Source organism: Toxorhynchites rutilus, chromosome 2 (genome assembly GCF_029784135.1).
Source record: "Toxorhynchites rutilus septentrionalis strain SRP chromosome 2, ASM2978413v1, whole genome shotgun sequence".
NCBI lineage: Eukaryota > Metazoa > Arthropoda > Insecta > Diptera > Culicidae > Toxorhynchites > Toxorhynchites rutilus.
Window position 1 is genome coordinate 109,616,468 of NC_073745.1, and position 22,340 is coordinate 109,638,807.

The following is a 22,340-nucleotide window of genomic DNA, read 5'->3' on the forward strand; positions in this document are numbered from 1 at the left end:
GTGAGTTGATATCGGTATCGCATCTATGTAGTAGCTGAGTTAGTATCGTAGTATTGGCGAATCAGCTGCTCATAGATAAGAGAAAAAAAAACGCAGAGAAAAAGTTAGTGTCTCCCAGTAATAATTAGTGTTGCTCGTTGGAAGATTGTTAACCAGTTGCTAACACCAATTCGATCGCTGTCAACTCTCTCGACGCAGACAGAAAGAGGTCACTAATAGGCTCAAAGGGCCCCCGCTCGCAAAGCCCCACTAACCATGGATAACCTCTACAAGCTAATGGTGTACAATAACGCTCGAAAGTTTGTATAAACTTGCTATTTTCCTCTCTCTCCCCTAAAACACAACATAACGAAAGCGTTGGCTGTGCAGAAGCGGGTGTGCTGTTCTGGTGTTTGGCAACATTTGTGTCCTTGTCGGTGTCCTGCACCAACTTGATAACCTTCACGAGTGGTTTTTAATTTTCTACCTCCGAAGAGTGCATGGTTGAGGTGTGTGCTGCTGAAACATGGTGCTGCCATAAAACTGCGCTATGCTTTGTTCTATATGTAATCTACAACAAAAAATAACATTCAAACGAAATCAGACGTGGATTGGATTAGACAGAAACAAAAATGAAACAAGCGCGGGGTTTTTATTAGTTTCTATGTGTGTTGTATGGTGTGGTCAATTCGGTACGTTTGGCCAAATGGAATACCTCGTGTGTGGTATACGTGAACAACGCCACCGCTGGATAAACTTATGCGATGTACATTATTTGGACGGACTAATTTGATTATGAAGTCCACTGACGGGGGTGCAGCAGTTGCAACTGCGCTGGCTGCTACGGTTACGTGCCAATACAGCTGTTATTCCGGGCCGTTACAGTTTCGGAGCGCGGGCCAAGAGGATCGCAAGTTCGTACACACACATACCTTGCCTAGATTATGGGTTTTGGTTCGAAACGGCGGATGAGCGCTGTGTGTTGATGTTTACAAAATCGTAAAAAGCATACCAGTTGCGTAGAAGACACGTGTTTTGCAGCAGTTGTTTCAGATTGCCGCCTGTTCAAATAGTACGGAATCGTACAGCCGAAGATGAAATTGCCCAATGCTGGAACTTCTAGTTGATTGACTCACTTTCGGAGGAAAATACTAATATCAGTTTCTACAAAAACTATTTATGTATTTATTTTATTTAGTTGTAATTTATTTCGCCACTTCCAATCTCGCAAGAGTAAGATGGACTAAAGTCGAACCTAACGATGATTGCATATCAATCAATCCAGCAGAGCCATAAATTTGGTCAAACGTCTCAATGAGAAGGTTTTCATCGATTCAGTGTGGCCTACCCTACATTGTATTAATACTCGAAGTATAACATATAATTAACCTTCATCGGGCGAGCTTGCTGCTCAAATGTATGGTTAGAATTATGAATTTTCATAACCTGAATTTACAATACAAAATATTTTTCGGTGAAGAAAAGTACCCGAAGAATAATTTTCGACAATTGCTTCTTCTCTAATCTGTATAAATATTGTAATTAATAGTAAACTTATATCGAAATAAAATTATAGGAGCAATTAAAGAGCCAACTTTCTGAGGTTAGATTTGTTGCTTGACAGATGTAAACAAACCGTAACGCGTGACGTGACTGAATGAGCACAGCACGATTTGATGGCTGTTGATGGCCAGATGATTTGGCAGGTATCAAAGCATCCGTCAATGAAGGAAACAGCCAAAATCTTCTTAAGAATGTAATGTTTACCGAAACGACAGTGTACTAATGTTCAACGAAGTTGTACCAATGTTTAGGACAACCAACAACAACAGTACATTGAAGCAATTGAGAGTTGATCAATGAAAAAAAAAGTACTAGAACTTTGTTAACTTTTCTATGCAGGAAAACCTTTTTTTGAGCGGTTGCTTTTTGTGCGATCTCCCATTTGTTTAACTGTTAAGGTGTGATATAATTATTTGTGCGATTAGTTTGTGTGATTCGAGACCCGATGTCATAACTAAATCGCACGAAAAGAGTCGCACAAACGAGGAATCACGCGGAAGGAAAGCGCACAAAAACAGGTTTGCCTGTACTCGCACATCGGTCTCAAAAACCGACAAACCAATAATTTGTTGATTTCTCAAACCATATCAACACTATGACTTTGTGATCTTCGGTAGCTCATTCGTTGTTCGCCATTAGCGTCAATTTTTACTGTTATCGGTCTGTGAGACCGACACGAGTGTAGGTGTAACTTGTTTGGACAAGTGACTTTTTTCTTATTTTAGAATATTGTCTAATGAAATGTATAATTTAATTTTAGTGGTGTGCAATATTTATTTGGTATATTTTGCTTCTAGCGAACAAAATTGTTTGTTGCTTTTCGCCAGTTATTGTCCATTCAAACTTTCGTGCGTACTCCGATGCAATGTCATCGTAGCCTAAACCGCAAATCATACAAACATATTCACTCGAGAATAAACTTTTTTTTTAAATTTGTTCTTTTATATTATACAGCTGCCTTAGAGAGGGGGACGAGCGTCGAACCTCCATAGAAACGTTTGTCGATTCCAGAAAACTTTATATGCCATGTTTGATTCCATTTGATTGATTAGCTCTCGATTAATTAACACCCCCTCCTCCCCTTCAGAGAGGGGGAGGAGTGCCAAACCATTATAGAAACATTTATTGCCCCCTAGAACCTCCATATAAATGTAGAATTTAAAATATAAAAGTTGGAACAAAAAAACAGTGATCCTAACGTAACTCAGAAGAAAAGCGCTATATCGGTTATTTCAATAGATAGAAAAATACTTTACTCAACAAAGTCGCTTATAATAACTGGGCCTACAACATTGTCGAACTATGTTCACCTCTATCTATAAAGATAAGAAAGTTAATTTTTTTATTTCATCGAAAATTTTGATCACCCTATTTTTGACAACATAAAAATGAGCGAAGTATCATATGAAACAATAAGGAACGCATAAAGGAGATCTATATTCATCTTGGTCTGGGCCTCGTATGTGGCAAAGTATGCGAAAAGCTTTAATGCGTGCTTATTTGAAATGTGTCTCTTGTTTCGTTCACTCATATTGATCTTATATTGTGGGAGGCGATCTGGCGTAGTGGTAACATCCATACCTCTCACGCAGAGATCACGAGTTCAATTCTCACTCCCAACATTCTTCCAAAAATGGAAGTAAAAGTGACGAACCAGCCGAAATGTGTTGAAAGTCACTATAATAAAGAAAAAAAAAAAAAAAAAAAAGATCTTATATATCACTATAATAATCACTATAATAAAGAAAAAAAAAAAAAAAGGCTCATTTAATGTAATAAATAGGGATGACAAAACATGTGCTAAAAATAATTTTGGCTGTCATTGATTAGACTTAAATGCTTACTTTTAAATAATGCAAGAAAACAGTCGAATTTTGTTATTTGTTTTGTAGTATTAAACATTGCATTGTTTTTAGAGGCTCAAATAAATGACTATTAAAATTTGCTAGAATTTTTTTTCGTTTAATCATATCCTCTCCTTCAAAAAATACCAATAACACCTAAAAATTACACGCCAGCAATATTACAAACAAGTTCAACTTTCAGTCTAATACACTGTTTAACGAAGATTACACGTTGACGTTCTCAAAGTGATTTGAGATGCTTTTTGTTGTGTTCAATGTATTTTTTTTACTATTCCTTCTGTATATGTAATTTGCTCTCTGGTATTTTCGACCGTAACTGAAATTGAGAGTTTGAATCTTTTACATATTTAGCTTATCGATGCATGTATTGTACTACACAGTATCGCCTTTTTATGCGGAAGAGGATTCTTTTTGTTCCACTGTTTATTTGGATCGTTCGATAGAACAATTGAGCTCCCATCGTTCTAACTGGTTCAATTTGAGCTCCTCAAATTGTACCGACCAAAAGCGACTAAAACTTGAACCTTTGAGCGAAATATAATTTGAATGCAACAATACCATTGCTATCTACCGTACATTACAATAAACAAACAATAAACAAACGAAACCACCATATGGATATTGGCTACACTGTTATCAACTTCAACTAGAGGCGAATGAATTTTGTAGTTTAAAGCCTTTATAATAGAAACAAAAATCAATTAGTAAATCAACCTCAGTCTCGTACAAGCTAGCGAGCAGGCAACAGTCTTTCCTAATGCTGATATCACATACAACGGTTCTGTTCGATACAATGAATACATGCATTTAAAGAATGGGAAATTTATATAAATAAAAATGATTTGGTGTCCGTTCCTCACGATTTAACTCATGAACGGAGCAACGGATTTGAACAGTCAGTATCAAGATTGAAGTATCTCAGTCTGCGACAGGTTTATATGCAAAAAAAAATATGAAAGCCATTCGGAAAGTTAGAAAATTGGAAAGTCATTTTTTCGACAAATTTTGCATATCTATACAAATAAAAATGATTTGGTGTCCGTTCCTCACGATTTAACTCAAGAACGAAGCAACGGATTTGAACAGTCAGTATCAGGATTGAAGTATCTCAGTCTGCGTTAGGTTTATATGCTAAAAAAAATATGAACACGATTCGGAAAGTTGGAAAATTGGAAAGTCATTTTTTCTATATAAATATAATCTATATAAATAAACATGATTTGGTGTCCGTTCCTCACGATTTAACTCAAGAACGGAGCAACGGATTCGAACAGTCAGTATCAGAATTGAAGTGTCTCAGTCTGCGCCAGGTGTATATGTCAAGAAAGAAATTATATACTGCCAATATAGATCGCGCACAGAAAAATAATTTTCGGAAACGTGAGTGTTCGATATTATTTAAACCAGAAAAGCAATTGTGGGCGGGACGAAGTTTGCCGGGTCAGCTAGTATCAAATAAATCTTAGAATCAAATAATCAAAATCCGTTTGCGTTGCGATTATTATTACGATTATTAAACCAGTTTCTAAAAATGCAACGGATGTTACTTCTTATTTTGTTATGTGTAGTATAAATTATATTTTTTGTCAGATTTGATTAGCATAGGACGGGCTGAAATATGTCCAAAAACAACGACGAATGCACAGCTGAAGATGAAACATGAGTTTTGTCGTTATTACATCGACATCGAAGTACTAAAGTCATAATCGAGATTTTCTTAAGAGTAAACCGGAGAAATTATTCCAATAAATTTGATAGTATGTGAAAGTCTTTCTTGTTGCCAGTTCAAATTGTGTTGAAAAATGAAGTTGTTGTTTTATTTTCCATTCAAACCTCCTAGAAATTGAAATTTTTGGGTTTCTTGCCTTTTCAGTTCATCTAATGAACATAAGATTTTTTTTCTTGGCAAGAACGGCGAGCTGTGTCGTTTGTGGCTGCCCTTCTCAGGACCTTTTCATAGACAGATATTTTAGTTTGAATGAAAAATTACCTCTTCGTCTTTGATGATGAATTATTCAATAAACAAACATCGCACCGCGAATCGAAAGGCAGTTTTGAAAACTCCAATCAATTGTGCACAAGGATATTTTGTTACTCTGACGAAAAAAACATGTATTTAAATTTTTTGCCTCTATTTCAAAATAGTGCCAAAAACATGATTTTTATAGTGCTTTACAAAATCCTCCGTAATTCTGCAAATATCGCAGTAAGTTCTAATGCTTGCAGACAAATTACTACCCTAATGTATTACCTAAACATCTGTGTACGTTTCATATTGATACGTTCAGCTGTTTTTCTAGCCGATTTTTCAAAGTTTGGAGTAAATTAGTGGAGCATTTAATCGCAAATCGTACAAGAAGACAAAATCCTACGCGACTCTCAGAACGAACAAGTCTCGAACCATCATAAGAACCTTTCCCGGCCCCAGAAACCCCAACATACAAATTTTTACGCCGATCGGTTCAGTAATTTCCATGCGTATAAGAATCAGACAGAAAACTGACAGTAATCCATTTTTATATACAGACTCGATTATATACAGTTAATTTTTTTTTTAATATTTCAAATATGACTTATTTTTAAGCGAAAATAAAATATTTCAACGTTAAAGTGAAAGTTAATTGGCTATTATGAGTACAGTGGAGTAAAATCGTGATTTTTGTAGATTCTAGTTGAAGATTAACCAGGAATTGTTTAAAATGATATTGCAACGAAATTTAAAAAAAAGTAGTTGGGTGTCGAAGAAGAGCGGTTAGAGAGATTTAATTTGGTTGATAGGAACATTCAAGCTTATTATGAATTTTTTGGGTAAAATTAAAAATAACACCTCAAAAACCACTAACTTTTAAGTTTTTCACTTCTAAAATGTCACTTAATTCCACTGATTTGAAAGTTTCACAACTGTATCCTGTATAAATTTTTCTCATTTTTCAAATCTAAGCAACAGAATTATCATACGTAGCGTAATTTTTGAATTAGAGCCAGTTTAAGGCAAACAGAACCCGAAACAGAGAAAAAATCGGAGGTGATCTGGCGTAGTGGTAACATCCATACCTTTCACGCTAAAGGTCACGAGTTCAATTCTCACTCCCGACATTCTTCCAAAATTAAAGGTAAGGTGACGAACCAGCCAAAGGTATTGAAAGTCACTATAATATAGGAAAAAAAGAGAAAAAAAATCAGTAACTCTGTCATTGTTAATATTGGAACACATGCATATAAGGATTTGGTTTCCTCGTAAACCAGCAAGAAAATAAATGCAATGGTTAAAGGCAACCGTGCTAGCCAATGATAGAATCCTACCATGCAAGTTTTACATTTGTAACATGCTTTTTCAAAAAACAAGAAACATAATTTTCTTTGGAAGCGATTTTTGATGTAATTTTCTACATTATAAGGTTTGTGTTGCTTGAAACCGATTCAGAGACGATAACTGTGAGTCATATTTATTGAGTAGAGTTCCCAGTGTATATCTCAGATGAAGAAAACGGTAAGAAAGGATTCATTTCCTTCTCAATTTGATGCGGAAAATCATCAGTTTACCATCGGGCAGTACGGCATACCCTCGATCGGGGCAATTTTCTCGCTTTCGGCGATTCTTTTCGCATACAGAAAAACCTGTTTTTGTGCGCTTTTTTTTGTGCGATTTTCTGTTCTTGTGCGGTTTTTTTGTCCGATTTTTTTTTGTGCGGTGTATGAAAAGAAGCATATTTGACGAAGTTATCCGAAGTTATCGTCCATTTAGTTTGTTTGATGGTTTATATGCATTTCAGTGCGAAAAAACATATTTGCGTCTCAATTATCCACTCCTCTCATCAAATGCTCTAAGTTTTTGAATGACATGATTTCTAATAGCAACACGTTTCGACATGCAACTAAAAGCACAAAACAGCCACGCGCAACCGAAAAGGAAAAGTGTCCTATCGCATAGCAGGGAAATAAAAAGAAATTGAACGGTGAATGGCGTGTATTTTAGTTTTTTTTATTGGGGAAAACTTTGTTTTACGCGGTTTCTATCTACCGCACAAAAAAAGTTTTTTTTTTAAAATGCGTACCGAACACGCTTTTTTAAAGCTACTGGTGAAGTTTTGCACGATTTTTTATGCGACTTTTTTGTGTGGTCCCTATCCCCCGTACAAAAAAGGTTTGCCTGTACTTTGAAATGACCTCAGTATGTTTTGACAAAGTTAAATGTCTTCAAAGCGAAAACATGTCTTCACATCTGGCATCTATTATATGTGCTCAGAGAATGTAGGAAAAAAAGCGCGGACTGGAGAATTAATGCACGAATACTAGGAGAACACGCTCACCGGAGAAACGGTTTCTTCTCTTCACTGGTGGGCATGAAGTGATTAGCTTGATGGAATCTTTCATTCATACAAGCTGTTTCTCTAAGCTTTATAGTCTCTGAGAGAAACAATTTATGAGCAAATTATACAGGGTTTTCCAACTTTCAATTCCGAAAGTAAATTGAAATAAAACAAACTTCGAATTTTCGATGAAACTTTTATTTCAAATTAAAGTTTGGTTTATGCCATTATGTGTGAAATACAACATCATTCAAATGTCCACCTAGGGCTTCCTCGCACACCTTGATCCGGAACAGGTAATTTTCGATGACTTTTCGACACATATGGGGCGGTATCTCGGTCATAACTTCACGAATGTTGTCTTTCAAATGTTCAAGAGTTTGCATAGACACGGTCTTTCGCATAACCGCACAAAAAAAGTCTAGCGGGTTCAAATCGCATGATCTGGACGGCCAATTGGCATCACCAAAACGCGAAATTATGCGTCCCTCAAATTTCGTTCGCAATATGGCCATGTTCGGTCGTGTTGTGTGGCACGTGGCGCCGTCCTGCTGAAACCACATGTCATCCGTATCCATATCTTCAATTTGTGGCAAAAAAAAAAATCGGTTTACATGCGGCCATAGCGCTCACCATTCACAGTTACCGTCTCGCCGTCCTCATTTTCAAAGAAATACGGCCCGATGACTTCACCAGACCATAATGCGCACCAAACAGTGACTTTTGGCGGATGCAATGGCCTCTCAACAATCACGTGTGGATTTTCTGAGCCCCATATACGGAAATTTTAGGTATTCACATAGCCACCGAGCTCGAAATGTGCCTCATCGCTGAAGAAAATTTGATGCGAAAATTCAGCATTTTGCTGCTGTTGTTCGTTCACCCAATCGACGTATGCCTGACGCATTCCATGGTCACCACGCTCTAATTTTTGTACCAGTTGGACTTTATGTGGGTGTAGGTGCAAGTCCAAATGCAAAATTCGCCACAATGATGTGTTTCACAAGCCCAATTGCTGAGCACGCCGTGGAATCGAAACATTCGGGTCATCTTCCACACTGGCAGCAACAGCAGCAATATTTTCGGCCGAACGCACATTACGATGACGCACAGGTTTCACAATATCCGCTACGGATCCAGTTTGTTCGAATTTACGCACTACATTAGCGATTGTGTGCTCTGTAGGCCGTCCATGACGACCAAAATCCGTCCGTAATGCTCGAAAAACATTTGCCGGTTTTTCATCATTTTTATAGTATAATTTAACAAAATTAACACGTAGTGCGATGCTAAAACGATCCATATTGTAAAATGGCATACATTCAACTAACGATATGATGCTTTGGTTGAGAGCTATGTTACACTTTGGTGTGATGGAAAAGATTGTTCATAAGTATCAGAACTACTGTTTGCATGAATGTCTCATGTTATTTGAATAATCGCATAAGTGTCTTAAGTAACAAAATCTTTGTTCATATAAAGTGAAAAGTTCTGATCATTTCGGATACGAAGAAATCATTATTTGAGTAACTTCTGGTTTAAACTAAATTGAAGTAGTTGCTTTTAAAGCGCAGAATAATTGTTCGCATAAGTTTCTTATGTCATCTGAATAATCTCATGAAAAAAACACTTTATTTGTTAAAAGTGAAAAGTGCAGATCTTTTCTGATACAAATTGCTAGTATTGATTACAGATTTATTGTATCAATGGCAAAAGTGTCTCATATTCAACGGATAATAAAAAATGAAATTCTGTATTGATAATCCTCATATGATTCACTCTTGGACACTTTTCGAAAGAAAGGAGACTATCGAGTTAGGGAGGTATCGAGATACGGAACATTTTTTCATATTTTTTTATGTCATTAATTGTCATATATTAGGGTAAGTGTCCCAATATTGGTATGAATTTGAATTTTTGATTAATTCCCTTAAAGTGAAAAAACACCTTTCTCACATAAAAAAAATATTTTTTCCAGAATCTCTTAAGAGGTGATAGACGGTTATATTTCATCCTTCTACGCATATGTTCGAATTTAAATGATGACAGAGTTATAAAACATTTCCTTTGTTTTGGACTCTGTTGCCTCAAAATGACTCTACATTAAAAAGTACGCTAAGAAAGCCGATTCTGTTGCTTTCAATTGAAAGATAAGAAAATTTAGTACAGGATATAGTAGTGGAACATCTAAATTGGTCTGGTGGGTTAAAATAACATTTTGGAAGTGGAAAATTTAAAAGTTATTTTGTTTTAAATTTGTAATTATCAATTTTATTCCAAAAATTCATACTAAACTTGATTGTTTCTATCAATTAAATTAAAGCTCTCTAACCCCTCTACAATTTGTTCTTTGACACCCAACTTCTATCTCTCTTAATTTCGCTGCAATATCGATATAAACAATTCCTGATGAAAATTCAATCAAAATCTTCAAAAATCGCGATTTTCAACCCACCGTACTTATAAAAGCCTCTTAAATTTCACTTTAATGTTGAAAGGTTTTTTTTTTTCTTGAAATTATTCATATTTGAATTATAAAAAAAAATTAAGACTGTATATAATCGAGTCCTAAATTTTACATAATCGAATCATATATAATCGAGTCCGACCTGCATGAGGAACTAGGTTAACAAAGAATATATCGATTAAGTATGTTATTCACACTAAATTGTAACGATCACGCAAGAACTGTTCAATCACAAAGAAATGTTCGAATAGTTCCACAGGAACAATTTCAGTTGATTTCAATATTCCGGACATATTCTTCAGGTTTGATTTAACGTTCAAAGATGTAATTTCGACACAATCATCTGAACCTTCCTGAATATTCTCCATCTCAATAGAACTACTATCTTCAGCGTTTTTCTCAGCTTTTTCAACACTTTCCAATATATCGGTATCTGACATCAGATCACAGCAAATCACGCTTTGGTTCTTTTTGCACTAATTATTAAAATACATTGAGCAATCGAACGGTATTGTACTGTCGACATCAGCAAGCTCACGACGCATTAATTATGCCAGCGGAATATCACCATCATCATTGAAGGAAAATTCGGCTTCCTGAAGCAACCTAAGAGAGGTAAATTATTCTCTCTGGCTTGATAAGACAATAATCCATTGACCGCTCCAGCTTTTCGATTCTGACCAACCTTATATGCTATAGGTATAGATACAATTTTCCATTCAGATTCCATTCTTACTTTAGTTTGAATAGTGTTAATATCGTTCTTCGTGCAATACTGAAATTATTAGCAGCTCAGGCCCCTTCCGTCCATACTTTTCGATCTGCTCGATGATGGTCAAACGTTGCGCAATTGTTAGCGTTTTGATTGTTCGCTTGAAAAGTTCTTCGTGGTTTTCCTTACTTGAAAAAAAATTGGTTGATGACACGAACACTCCGTCTTCACTTTCAAGAGCAATTGAAATTAAAGGTGATAACACACAAAAACATGTACGCGAAAATCAATCGAGTTAGGGAGGTGAAAATCCATGGAAAAATTAATCAAAACCCATCGAGTTAGGGAGGTATCGAGTTATGGAGAGAAGAATGCTTGTAAAATCGAAGGTGCCATGAAACCCATCGAGTTAGGAAAAATATCGAGATACAGAACATCAAGTTAGGGAGAGTTGACTGTGTGTATATATATATATATATATATATATATATATATATATATATATATATATATATATATATATATATATATATATATGTGTATATATATATATATGTGTATATATATATATATATATATATATATATATATATATATATATATATATATGTATATGTGTATATATGTATATATATATATATATATATATATATATATATATATATATATATATATATAGAATATATATAGAAGAATGCTTGTAAAATCGAAGGTGCCATGAAACCCATCGAGTTAGGAAAAATATCGAGATACAGAACATCAAGGGTTTCATGGCACCTTCGATTTTACAAGCATTCTTCTCTCCATAACTCGATACCTCGATACAGAACGATTACAGATGACTGAGGGTTAACTAATCTACGTACTGACGTAGATTAGTACTCTAATTTTTAAGAGCACGGTCAAGATAAATCCTTGCTCGCTTAGAAGGTGCACTTCTTCTATACATAATCCAGTCCGCCCTGTATAGCGAATCTTTCACTCGAAACTTGATCCCAACGAAAGTCATTAATTTTCACACTTCGACGTTTTCGCTCCAACAATTCGACAATTCAGTTCGGCGTTGTTTTACCCCATGCCTGACCTCCGGGTTTGGTAAAACTTTTCAAACCGGTGTCATTCTCGCGAGAATATAAATCACGCTGATTAATTCAACTTTGCGACAGGTAATTCACAAACACTCCCGCCGCTCAACTATGGGCTCTGCACTCCTTACATAACAGTGAACTGCTACTGTTTGAGGTTCAGTGTCGGCTCCCCATAATTTACGCCAGTGAGAGAATAGGCGGAGGGGGTGTGGTTGGGAATTATTCAGCTAATCATGCTTTAACTCACAAAGCGAGCACCGAAACGACGCGCCGGGAACAGAAGTAGTACTCTCGGCGTTGCATAACAATTTTAAAGAGCTTTTAGAGATAACGACATGGCTAATGAAATTCTAATTCCGTGGACAATATGAATCTGGTTGGCATTTAATTTACGTCGTTATCTAATTGGTATCATTGATAATAACAGAGATTTGCATTAATATTGTAGAGAGCGCAAGAGTGTCAGTATCTACTCGCTAATTTGATATCTTGTTCGTCTGACATTGCCAAAGTCCGGCCAGAGGGTTAGTCAATGTCAATAATAATATCTTTAGCGTTCGCTACCCAGTAGAATTCGTAAACATCGCTTCGCCGGCCACATTAAGGAATTTTATCTGCCCACGCTTATCAACGCATGTGTTGCACCTGAACGCGACTGTGTGTTATCTTACCTCTCTAGCATATGTTCGCAGCAATACTTTGGTGATAGCAGCCGAACAAAAGCTGCGCACACCCCTTGTCTGGTTTGCTATTAATACCACTAGTTCATTGGTGTTAGTGGTGTTTTATGACGCTTTCTTTAATCCATATTCTTTTTCTCACGTTCTCACGCGCGGTTCGGTAACTATTAGGTCCAACTGGAACACGCAATGCAAGGCTGGCTGGAAACCTTTCATGGGCGATGAAGGTCAAGAACATTCCAGCGGGTAGACTGCTGTCGATAGAATGTCGTATTTTTGAAGGTGCCCGATCCACATTCGGTGGCTTGTTGTCATCATAGTGATACCTCGGTTTTGGGAGGGGAGGACCTCGTGCCGGGTCGGAATAATTATGCTGATTACGGGAAAAGTGGCTCTAGCATCCTTAAGGATGTTGATTTTCACGATTGGCACGTGAATCTCTGAATCTGACTATGAATCCGAAGTTCGCACGCTCATATTTCGTCTAGGGAAAACGCGGGGAAGGCAGTGGGGACAGTGGTGGTAAAATAAACTTACAATTGATTAGTATAGTCACATATTTGAAATTTTATATTGTATTCAAACGACTCTCATTGTATACTGCCACTCATCGGGCTGCACGATTTTAAGATTAGTAAACTCGTTCACAATGTGATAAATGATAATAGTCACCATAACATTATAATACCTACAATGAACCATGGACATAACACACGGCGAGCTCATTATTTAATGCGTAGTCAGGCAACATCGGGCATTGGTCAAAAGCGCATTCTTTATTATGTACCGTCTCGCATTAACGCTCTACCACCAGAAATACGAATGGCAACACGTCGTGATCACTTCAAAAATAAACTGAAACTATATTTTTAGTCAAAAATACATGAATTCATAATATGAAAAGTAATCAACCACAACAATACTAACTTTTATGTGTCTATTCTATTTTGTCAATACGTTTACCAGTATATAAGGGAACTGAGGTTAAAATGAACGGGGTTGGTAAAATGAACCAGTACTCAAACTTTGATAATCAAGCTATAAATAAATTGTCATTGCTTCATTTTCCTATTCTTAGAACATTTGAAGCTGTTTAAGACACCCTGTTATGCATGATTCTGTCAAATGTAAAAAATAATAAATAAAACAGAAATTTCTCTCACGGTGGCCATTTTGATGTAAATTTGTGCGCATCGTATTTAAGGAATTTCCAGTGAAATTTGAATTATTCGACCTGATATCTTCGACAAATTATCAGTTTGGACAACTGTTCACATAATCAATGAGAGGTGAACAGATATTTTGTTTGGTTTCAATGATTAATTCGCATTCGCAATTACTTTGTTGTTTGAGGCAAAATGAGCCACCACTGGATAACGACTAACAATGTCATGTTTTCCAAAGCTGATCTACCTAATCAAATGTTGCTTTTCAAGGGGTTCCTTCTGTGGCTCTGACCCTGAAAAAATGCCACCTCGACCAAAACCAAACCTTTCGCACTTTTTCGCACGTATGAGTAAATTTTAATTACTTCTCTAGGTGAATAAGCTCAGCTTGATCCATACATGTACCTACTATTTCAATAATGATTTAAACAAAGGAACAACGCATAAATCTATCCCATTTAGCATGATATGTGTAGTTGTTCATGTTACCACCACCATGTGATCAGTTTAACCGCACGATTAAAGAAATGCTCGATTTTACATCTCATTTTCTTTTAATGAAAAATGTACTATTTTTATTTTTTATAACAAAAACCGTTTGATATCTTGAACAACAGTTAGTTAAGCTATAATATTCTTCGAAGGACGGAAATTGTAACAGTATGTGGACGCAGTAAATGGGTGTTCATTTTAACCGCTTTTCCCGTATATTGTGTTTTTCGTTACTCATATTTTAAATATTGTTCTAATTGTTCTAATTGGATCCCTTAAAAGAAATAATATTTTTCACTGGGATCCCATTATCAGTGTACTTATAATTCTGTCCGCTCGCCTCCTCATAATAACATTGTCTCATTATTCCATCTATTGTTATCTGTTTTCAAATGAAATGGAGCCAAACTCTAGGAAGCTAAAGCGAGAGTTTCTTCGAGATGGGGTGAGTGGGGACCAAAAAAAAAAAAGAAAAAAAATCACCCTGTATACAATGGGATAGGGAAACAATAACGCAAAAGCACGAATAATTTTGCATGTGGATGTAATTTTTGCGGCCTCGATATTAAGCTGCTGAAAAGCACGATAAGGAAGATTAATTCGGGTTTTCAACATCAAAAAGAATATTCCTCTCGCGAACAATAATAAAAACACTTCGTATATTACAAACCTATCCATTTTACCCTCACCAAATGTCTATTTTACCCGCATCACCAAAATATTCTACTTTTCGGTCAGTTTCAATTACAGTAAAAAAAATTGGAAAACACTTTTTTGAGAAGCATCTGGCCGATTTATTCGAAAAACATATATTGAACTACAAGAAACCATATAAGTATTGTATGAGCAAATGGGAAGGACAGATTGCTTGTGCTCGAACAATCAGAACGCGGGATTTTCATGCAGATGATGCTCCACATTTTTCAATTGTTCGATAGTTAGTTTCATAAAATATATAATTTTCAACAATGTAATAAGTGTTAAGTACATAGTGGCAGTTAATGATTGATGCAAATATCTTGTGAATCTATAAGAAATTGACCGAACAATAAGCGTTCCAAATTGGACATTCCTCACGATGCGAGCGATTTTCCTTTTTCAACTTGTACCTCAATATGATCCCTAGAGACAAGTTATCCTACGTAAAAGCCAGAAGAGTGGTGTTCAAGACGTTATCGCATTATTAACATAGGACTATGATATTAGTGCCGGTCAGAACAAAATCATAGAAATTTAGGAACTAAGTATTCTTTGGTACAAGTTTTGGCAGCCCTGAAAAGGGCCAATTACATCGAAATTCCTCGGAGCTTGCTTAGATCGTCGTTATGTTAGGGAAACACATTCCGATCTGCAAAAATGCAAGCGAGTACAAAAGTACCCGCAATGACGATTTTCCCAAGCTGCTTGATTTTACATCTGTGTAGAGAAAAAAAAAATCCGGTCTGCAAATACATACGAGCACAACGCTTACATGTATCGCCTTTGCTCAGACCGGAAGCAAAATAGAAACGGATTAGTTAGAGAGAGCACAGTGCTTTGAATGGCGGCGAGAACATGCTACAACCCCTGCACTGTCATAATTGAGTGCAGTGTTTGTGCTATTGAAACAAATTTTTGGATCTTCTCTTATTTTATACTTCGAATGAAATGATTGTCGTGTCACATCTTTTAGCCGGCAAAGCGGTATAAACGCTCTCTCGTTTTTGAAACTTTGAACTTACACATCGATATAGCAATGAAAGACGTAGTCTCGCGTAAAAAAATATTTATATATGAATCTAATTGTTATTGGGGGTAATATAATCAGGGGATTTTCGTTACTAGAAAACTAGTTTCTGATTGTAATGTATGTAGTTTTTAACAAGTTGAGCTTTTTGGTAGGAAAGCTCTGACTGACTGAGACTGACGTTAGAAAATAAGAAAATAAAAATATATATGATTTGTTTTCGGGTGTTTTACTAAATGTGAGCACTTTCTAGTCGAATTTCTAACTGTTTCCTATTTTTACAAGAGGTATCTTTGATATTGTGCAAATGTTCGTTATGCGGGCTGGATGGAAAACGCAGCAAGAACAATTCGGGGTTCAACGTGTCAACAATGTTGGAATGAAGTTTGAACTAAAGCAACACTCAACGAAGAAATGAGTTATTTTTTCTAAATGAAAAAGAAACAGCTGTATTATTCCGAATAATAAGTTCAATATGCCCCTGGTAATAATCGGCACATTTTGGAGAGAATTTATTTTGAAATTTTGTATTTCTTACCTCCAGCCAGAACGAAAATCAAAACCTTCATAATCTTCATATATCCTCTTAGAGTCGATATCCGCTTCCCACGGGTCGACATAAACGAAAAATGATTTTGAGGGTCGACAAAGTCCACAACCACTATTAGTTAACTACGTAATGGTCGTAAATCGCTCGCACGAAATGCAATTGCAGCATTCATTGTCCCGGACACTGTGGAAAAAAGAAATATTGCGATTTAAGTTCCACCCGTTTTACCTTATTAGGTCTAAACAAGCAATTCGCGGCTTCAGACACACAGTCCCGCTCATGCTAGCGAGCAGTCAACAGGTTTTATTAGTGCTAATATTACACACAGCGGTTTTGCTCGATATAAAGCCAAAGAGCGATACCACTTTGGAGTGTCGATGGTTTTGTGAATGGGAAAAATCGCATACAACGGAGCAATTTTGTTCGGTAGAGTAACACTCCCGTGTTTTTCTATCACACGCACATATTTTGATTTTACGCTTTACCTAAGGTAGATTGGAGGTCTTCGTAGCCACATTGGTTGCGCGTTCGCTTACTAAGCGATCGATCGTGGTTACATAACTCAGGGCCCACAATTGATCATCTTTGTGTTGTTATAGAATAACTTCGTCCACGCAACCATCATTAGCGATGGAGATTGATCCACGGTGGAACAAAGATCGATTCATCCATACAACTGCTCTGCTCCATACAACTGCTCTGAAACATCGGCCTATTGTGCTATTAATAACTCAAAAATGATCAAAATCAACTGTCTCTGCTGTCCGGTCTCCTGAAGAATGGATGAACAGAAAGGATACTCTTACGCCTAAATGACTACCACTGTGTAATTTACCATAATGTAATGGAACAGAAAAAAAATACTCTTACGCCCAAATGGGTACTAACTACTGTGTAAATTGCAATTTATAGAAATCTAAACATGTAACATGTACACGATTGAAACCCGGCTCTGTTACAGCTGAAATACTAATGAGCTAAAAAAATAAACAAAAAGGGATAAAACATAAGGTAGATTGAAGTAACTACGAAGTATAAAATAATTGGTACAACAAATATCTAATCGCATGTGACCGAATGTGTGTCAACTGTGAAAGAGACCGCCGCACTAGCGTTCGCGATGAATACTTAGTGTAATGCGTGAAATGACACAATGAAACAAATCGCGACGTATATTGTTCTCGGGATGACAAAAATGAATCATGAGTCTTTCATCTTCAACTGCTTCTAGAAAGCCGCGCAGACCATCGGTTCTCTTCGAGGTATTCAATTTTGACGTGGGACTACGTCTAACCGGAGTATATGGGGGGTAAAATGAAAACCTAAACACAGAGAATGCAGGGAGAAATGAAAGATGCCGAATGCTTATATCTCGAACATTTCTTACTGGATCGAAAAGATGTTTGCATCAATTGATAAGGAATATTTCTACGCTTCTATCGCGATTAATAAAATGTTATTTTTCATAAGATAAATAATTGAATAACTGTAAAATGTTAAGCGTTATCAAAACGCCCTAACTGCCTCGTTTGGATTTGCCCGTTTTACGGTTTCCCCAACACAGCCATCAAAACCAAGTAGCCTTGGAGAAATCGTCATTGCAAATACTTGCAAGTCGGGGATATGTTTGTTCCGACCGAAATGTGCTTCCCTAACACAGACTTTAATTCCATGGAGTGTGGGGAAATTGGCATTGCAAATACATGCAAGTTGGGGGTATTTTTATTCCGACTGAAATGTGTTTCTCTAACACAGACTTCTAATCCATGGAGCGTGGGGAAACTGGCATTGCAAATTCATGCATGTCGGAAATTATTTCATTCAATCAAAAATTTAATCAACACAAACAAATGATTGCTAAGCTGAGATAGTCCCACGTCAACCTTGCGGTTATATCATAGATATAACCCACCCATTTTTTTTTCAAAAAATGTATTTTTTACCTAAGACTAGGGGAAATCAGGGTAAAACCGACACCCTATAGATTTTCCCATATTTCTAAAATCTTCCGTGTCTCTTTGACTTCAAATCGTCACAGAATCTTCATAAAAAAAATCTACAGATCTCTGTTGATCATTTGTTAAGTACATCCAAACTACGTTGTCCGAAAAACATTTCAACTTCGATAGAAAGTATTTTTTTCTTGTCCTGAAGCGTCAAATGAGTAAATAAAATCATCTGTCTCAAACAAACATTTGTATGTATGGGAGTAGACATCTCTTTTCTCATCTCTTTTGGGATTGCATCCAAAAAAAGTCCAAACGATGTTAAAGGGGATCGAACCAAGGCCGGCTGCAATGCAAGGCTGTTTTACACGACCATGCTATCCACTACTGGTGTTGTTGCGTAAATGGGTGATTATAGTACACCTCATTATAAAATGAAGTTGGAAAGTGTTTTTTAAGAGTGAAAAGAAGAGCATAAAGGAGGTCTATATCCATCTCGGTCTGGGCCGTGTATGTGGCAAAGTATGTTCGTATCTTGTTTCGCTCGTTCATATAATAGCAATCATATTGATTGCTGTACTATATATATTATACAAATGCTTACCAGTATTTGAGAGTCATGACATTTTCTGTTATTTTGGTTCATTTAATGTAATAAATCGGGGAAACAATTATTGCTGAAAAATAATTTTGGGTGTAGAAATCGAATTTGGATAGAATACAATAAAAAAAATCAACACCTTGAGAAAAATGAATGAAAACTTGTTACAATAAGTACGAACTACGAGGAGACTATTCATATACCATCTGGACACTTGAAAAGAAATGAGATAGTGGCAAATGAAACATAATTTGAATGATAAACAAAACAAATTAATGTATTTCGACTTCAAACAAAACCTCTTTACGGTTGGCTTATTGAACCCCATAGCTCTCGTTGCTGATGTAGGTTCACGGAGGGATTCCACTCTAGAAATCTCAGCCAGCAATTATGTTTTTCGTATTAAAAGGTGTTTCAAGTTTTTTTTGCCAATTCAAAAGCTATACAACGGATATCAGAGCTCATAAAAACGAATGTTAGATCAAGCAGGTGGAGCAGATACTCCTGATCCTGGTCACGAGCAAGCACGGGAGTTTTGATCTTAGTTTGGGTAAGGATCCACCGGAGTTGTGGCCGATGAGCGTTGACCGAGGGATACCTTGAGGCGTGGCAGCTTTTTTTGTACGAATGCATAAATTACTCAACTCTGCGACATTCTCTTTTAGTGTCAGTCTAGACAGCGATCGACTATTTGGAAATATTGTTGATTTGCCGATCGCTAGCGCAGCTTAGCTGTGTCATTGCATTTTGCTATGAATTATGCGCCTGTTGAATAGAATAAAAATTTGCTATGAAGTTTGCGTTTGGTTGGTATGGTTTTTTATTATTAGAGCTTTAATTTTTCTCGTTTCATTCGATTCTTGCATTGAAAAATGCCAATTTGAAAGACTAAAACTGAACTTTTCATTTTCGGCCTTGAGAAAAGCAATTTCCTGCCTCGCTGCCGCTGCCTTCTGATCGCTAGTATATCCTAATTAGCTTTGGCAGAAAACATATCATTTTCGGCAGAAAAAAAATACATTCTCGTGTGCTGAAGAGTGAAATGAACAAATAAAAACACCATTTTCAAAAATTTTAAACTACTTGTATGTATGGGAGCCGACATCTCTTTCCCTCAGACTGAACGTCAGCTTGGGATTGTACCCCAAAAAAAAATTCAAACGATGTTAAGCGGGGATCGAACCAAGGGGTTTCCCCCTTTTCGAACCATCGGTAAATTTTGAAAAATCATAACTCGAAAACGAAAAAAAGCATCTCTGATATCAAGATATGTTATGTAAAAAATCCTCAGCTTTCAAGAAAGAATGCCAAAACAATGCCAATTGTCGGCGAAAGGAGTATTAATTATACGAAAATGGAATGTATTCCTCCTTTGAGTGTTAATAATTCTTTTCCGGCTGAACGAAGTGGTATGATAAATACTTTATTCGAAAGATAAAATGTCTAAGAGTTATATATTTGTTACTTATTTAACCGAAAACATTATTTTGAAAATTGCATTGAAAGCAAGCTATTGAGATCATAACAACGTAACTCATTGACGATGCTTGCATTTGTGGTAATCGGAATGCCACCAACAAGTTCAAATGAGTTTAATTTAATATGTATCATTGTATAAATAATTCCATACTTGTGATCATCCAATCACACTCGCACGAGAAAAACTTTCAACGTTTTGTCAAACTATTCATTCATTCATTGAGAATTGATTCAGATACCACTTCAAACAAATCTCTACTAAGCCTGCGGTAGTCCTACGTCTACCTTGCGGTTATATCTCAGAATTTTATCAATGACTACTAAGAAGTGTTTACATCATCATCTAACATTTGTGGTCGGATATTAAGTACACTCTGGCAAAGAAGCTTGATGGTATAAGGAAAGATTAAAATTTTCGATAAATTGTCATTCCGTACTCGTACTATTGTACAAAAATAAGTTGTACCACTGACATCGACTGATAACGGTGACTGCACATGTTGTCTTTCCGGTTGTTAACATATTTTCATTATATTGGACAACTGTTTTATCAGCAGCCATCAGGACATCGGAAACCATGTACACAAAGCTTTCGATAAGAGTTTATAAAAACTTCAACTAGATACGCGAAAATATGCCATTGTGAATTGCTATATGTATGCATTTCGTTGAAAATTACACTTTTGAGTTTTTTATTGATCTCTATTATTAATCCAAATTATGTATCTTGTATCGGGTCAAAGTAGGGCAATACGATAATTATGTATGTGTGTTCCACAACGGTCTTTAGCAAGGTATATTCGAAGTGATTATCTAAAAAGTACTTGTTTTTTCCACTCCTTCCCAATCGTTTTCACAATCACAACACACAAAAATTACACATTGCAAATTTGACAAGAATAGTGGAGCTTATTATTAGTTGATATACGAAAAGCATGTCATTGAACATCATTTGAAAGTTAGTTGATTTTGAATCAAGTGTACATTGTTTAACATATGACTCCATCGAATTAATCGAATGGTTTCGTTAATTGAAAAATTAAGTCACCAAACAACTGGAATTGTGCCAGAAATTCTCGAATTATTTTGTAATTCGTGAGAAAGCTAAATTTATAAGCGTTTAATCCGACATACATCGAATGCCTTTCATATTAAACATGAGTCGTCGTTCCACTGTGTTACTTCTCCTTTCTTTCACACCCCACAGCAGATTTAGCAATGAAATTCACCCACGCCACTTATGACACACATCTACGCAGACCGAATCGCAACCCAATGCGATCAGCTTCCTTGTAGAAGTATTTCTGTAGCGCGGAGGACAAAGTCATTATAAACACGGCCGAATAAAGTCATCCATCTGTCTCTAGCGAATTCAAATGTACTTGAACACCACCCGGAAAAAACGCTACGTTTTGGTAGATATCGGTTGTACGTGCCTACAAAGGAACAACAATCGACCAAAATCTGTCGCTAATTTGGAGTTTACGCGATGTAAATTTTCGAACACGCTCCGGTAAATGGTAAAGGGCACGGACTATAGGTGTTAGGATATAGGAATCGCTTTTAACACTGCTTGGGCTTTTTAATGTGTCAGCGAGTGCTCGCCAAAATAATTAATAAATTTATCCCTTTCTTCTTTCCAGCTCTGGAAAAAGACAGCTGGGATCCAATGCCTTAGCCAAGTAAGTATCGTTTTCGTTTACAAGAACAAGTGTC

The 22,340-nt window shown here is 36.3% G+C and overlaps 1 protein-coding gene across 17 annotated transcripts in view; it reads left to right on the forward strand.

The window, feature by feature from the left end:
* Positions 1-22,340, forward strand: part of LOC129764511 (rab11 family-interacting protein 4A) — a 244,434-nt gene that overhangs the window by 103,743 nt on the left and 118,351 nt on the right. For 11 of the 17 annotated variants that reach the window (XM_055763654.1, XM_055763653.1, XM_055763657.1 and 8 more), the window contains one exon: positions 22,268-22,306. The exons of 3 other annotated variants lie outside the window; for them this stretch is intronic. In XM_055763654.1, the coding sequence (XP_055619629.1) occupies positions 22,268-22,306 (39 nt within the window). Of the gene's footprint in view, position 1; positions 104-240; positions 300-22,267; positions 22,307-22,340 lie in introns of those variants that run through there. 3 more of the 17 variants (XM_055763666.1, XM_055763668.1, XM_055763669.1) reach the window with 2 other exon arrangements.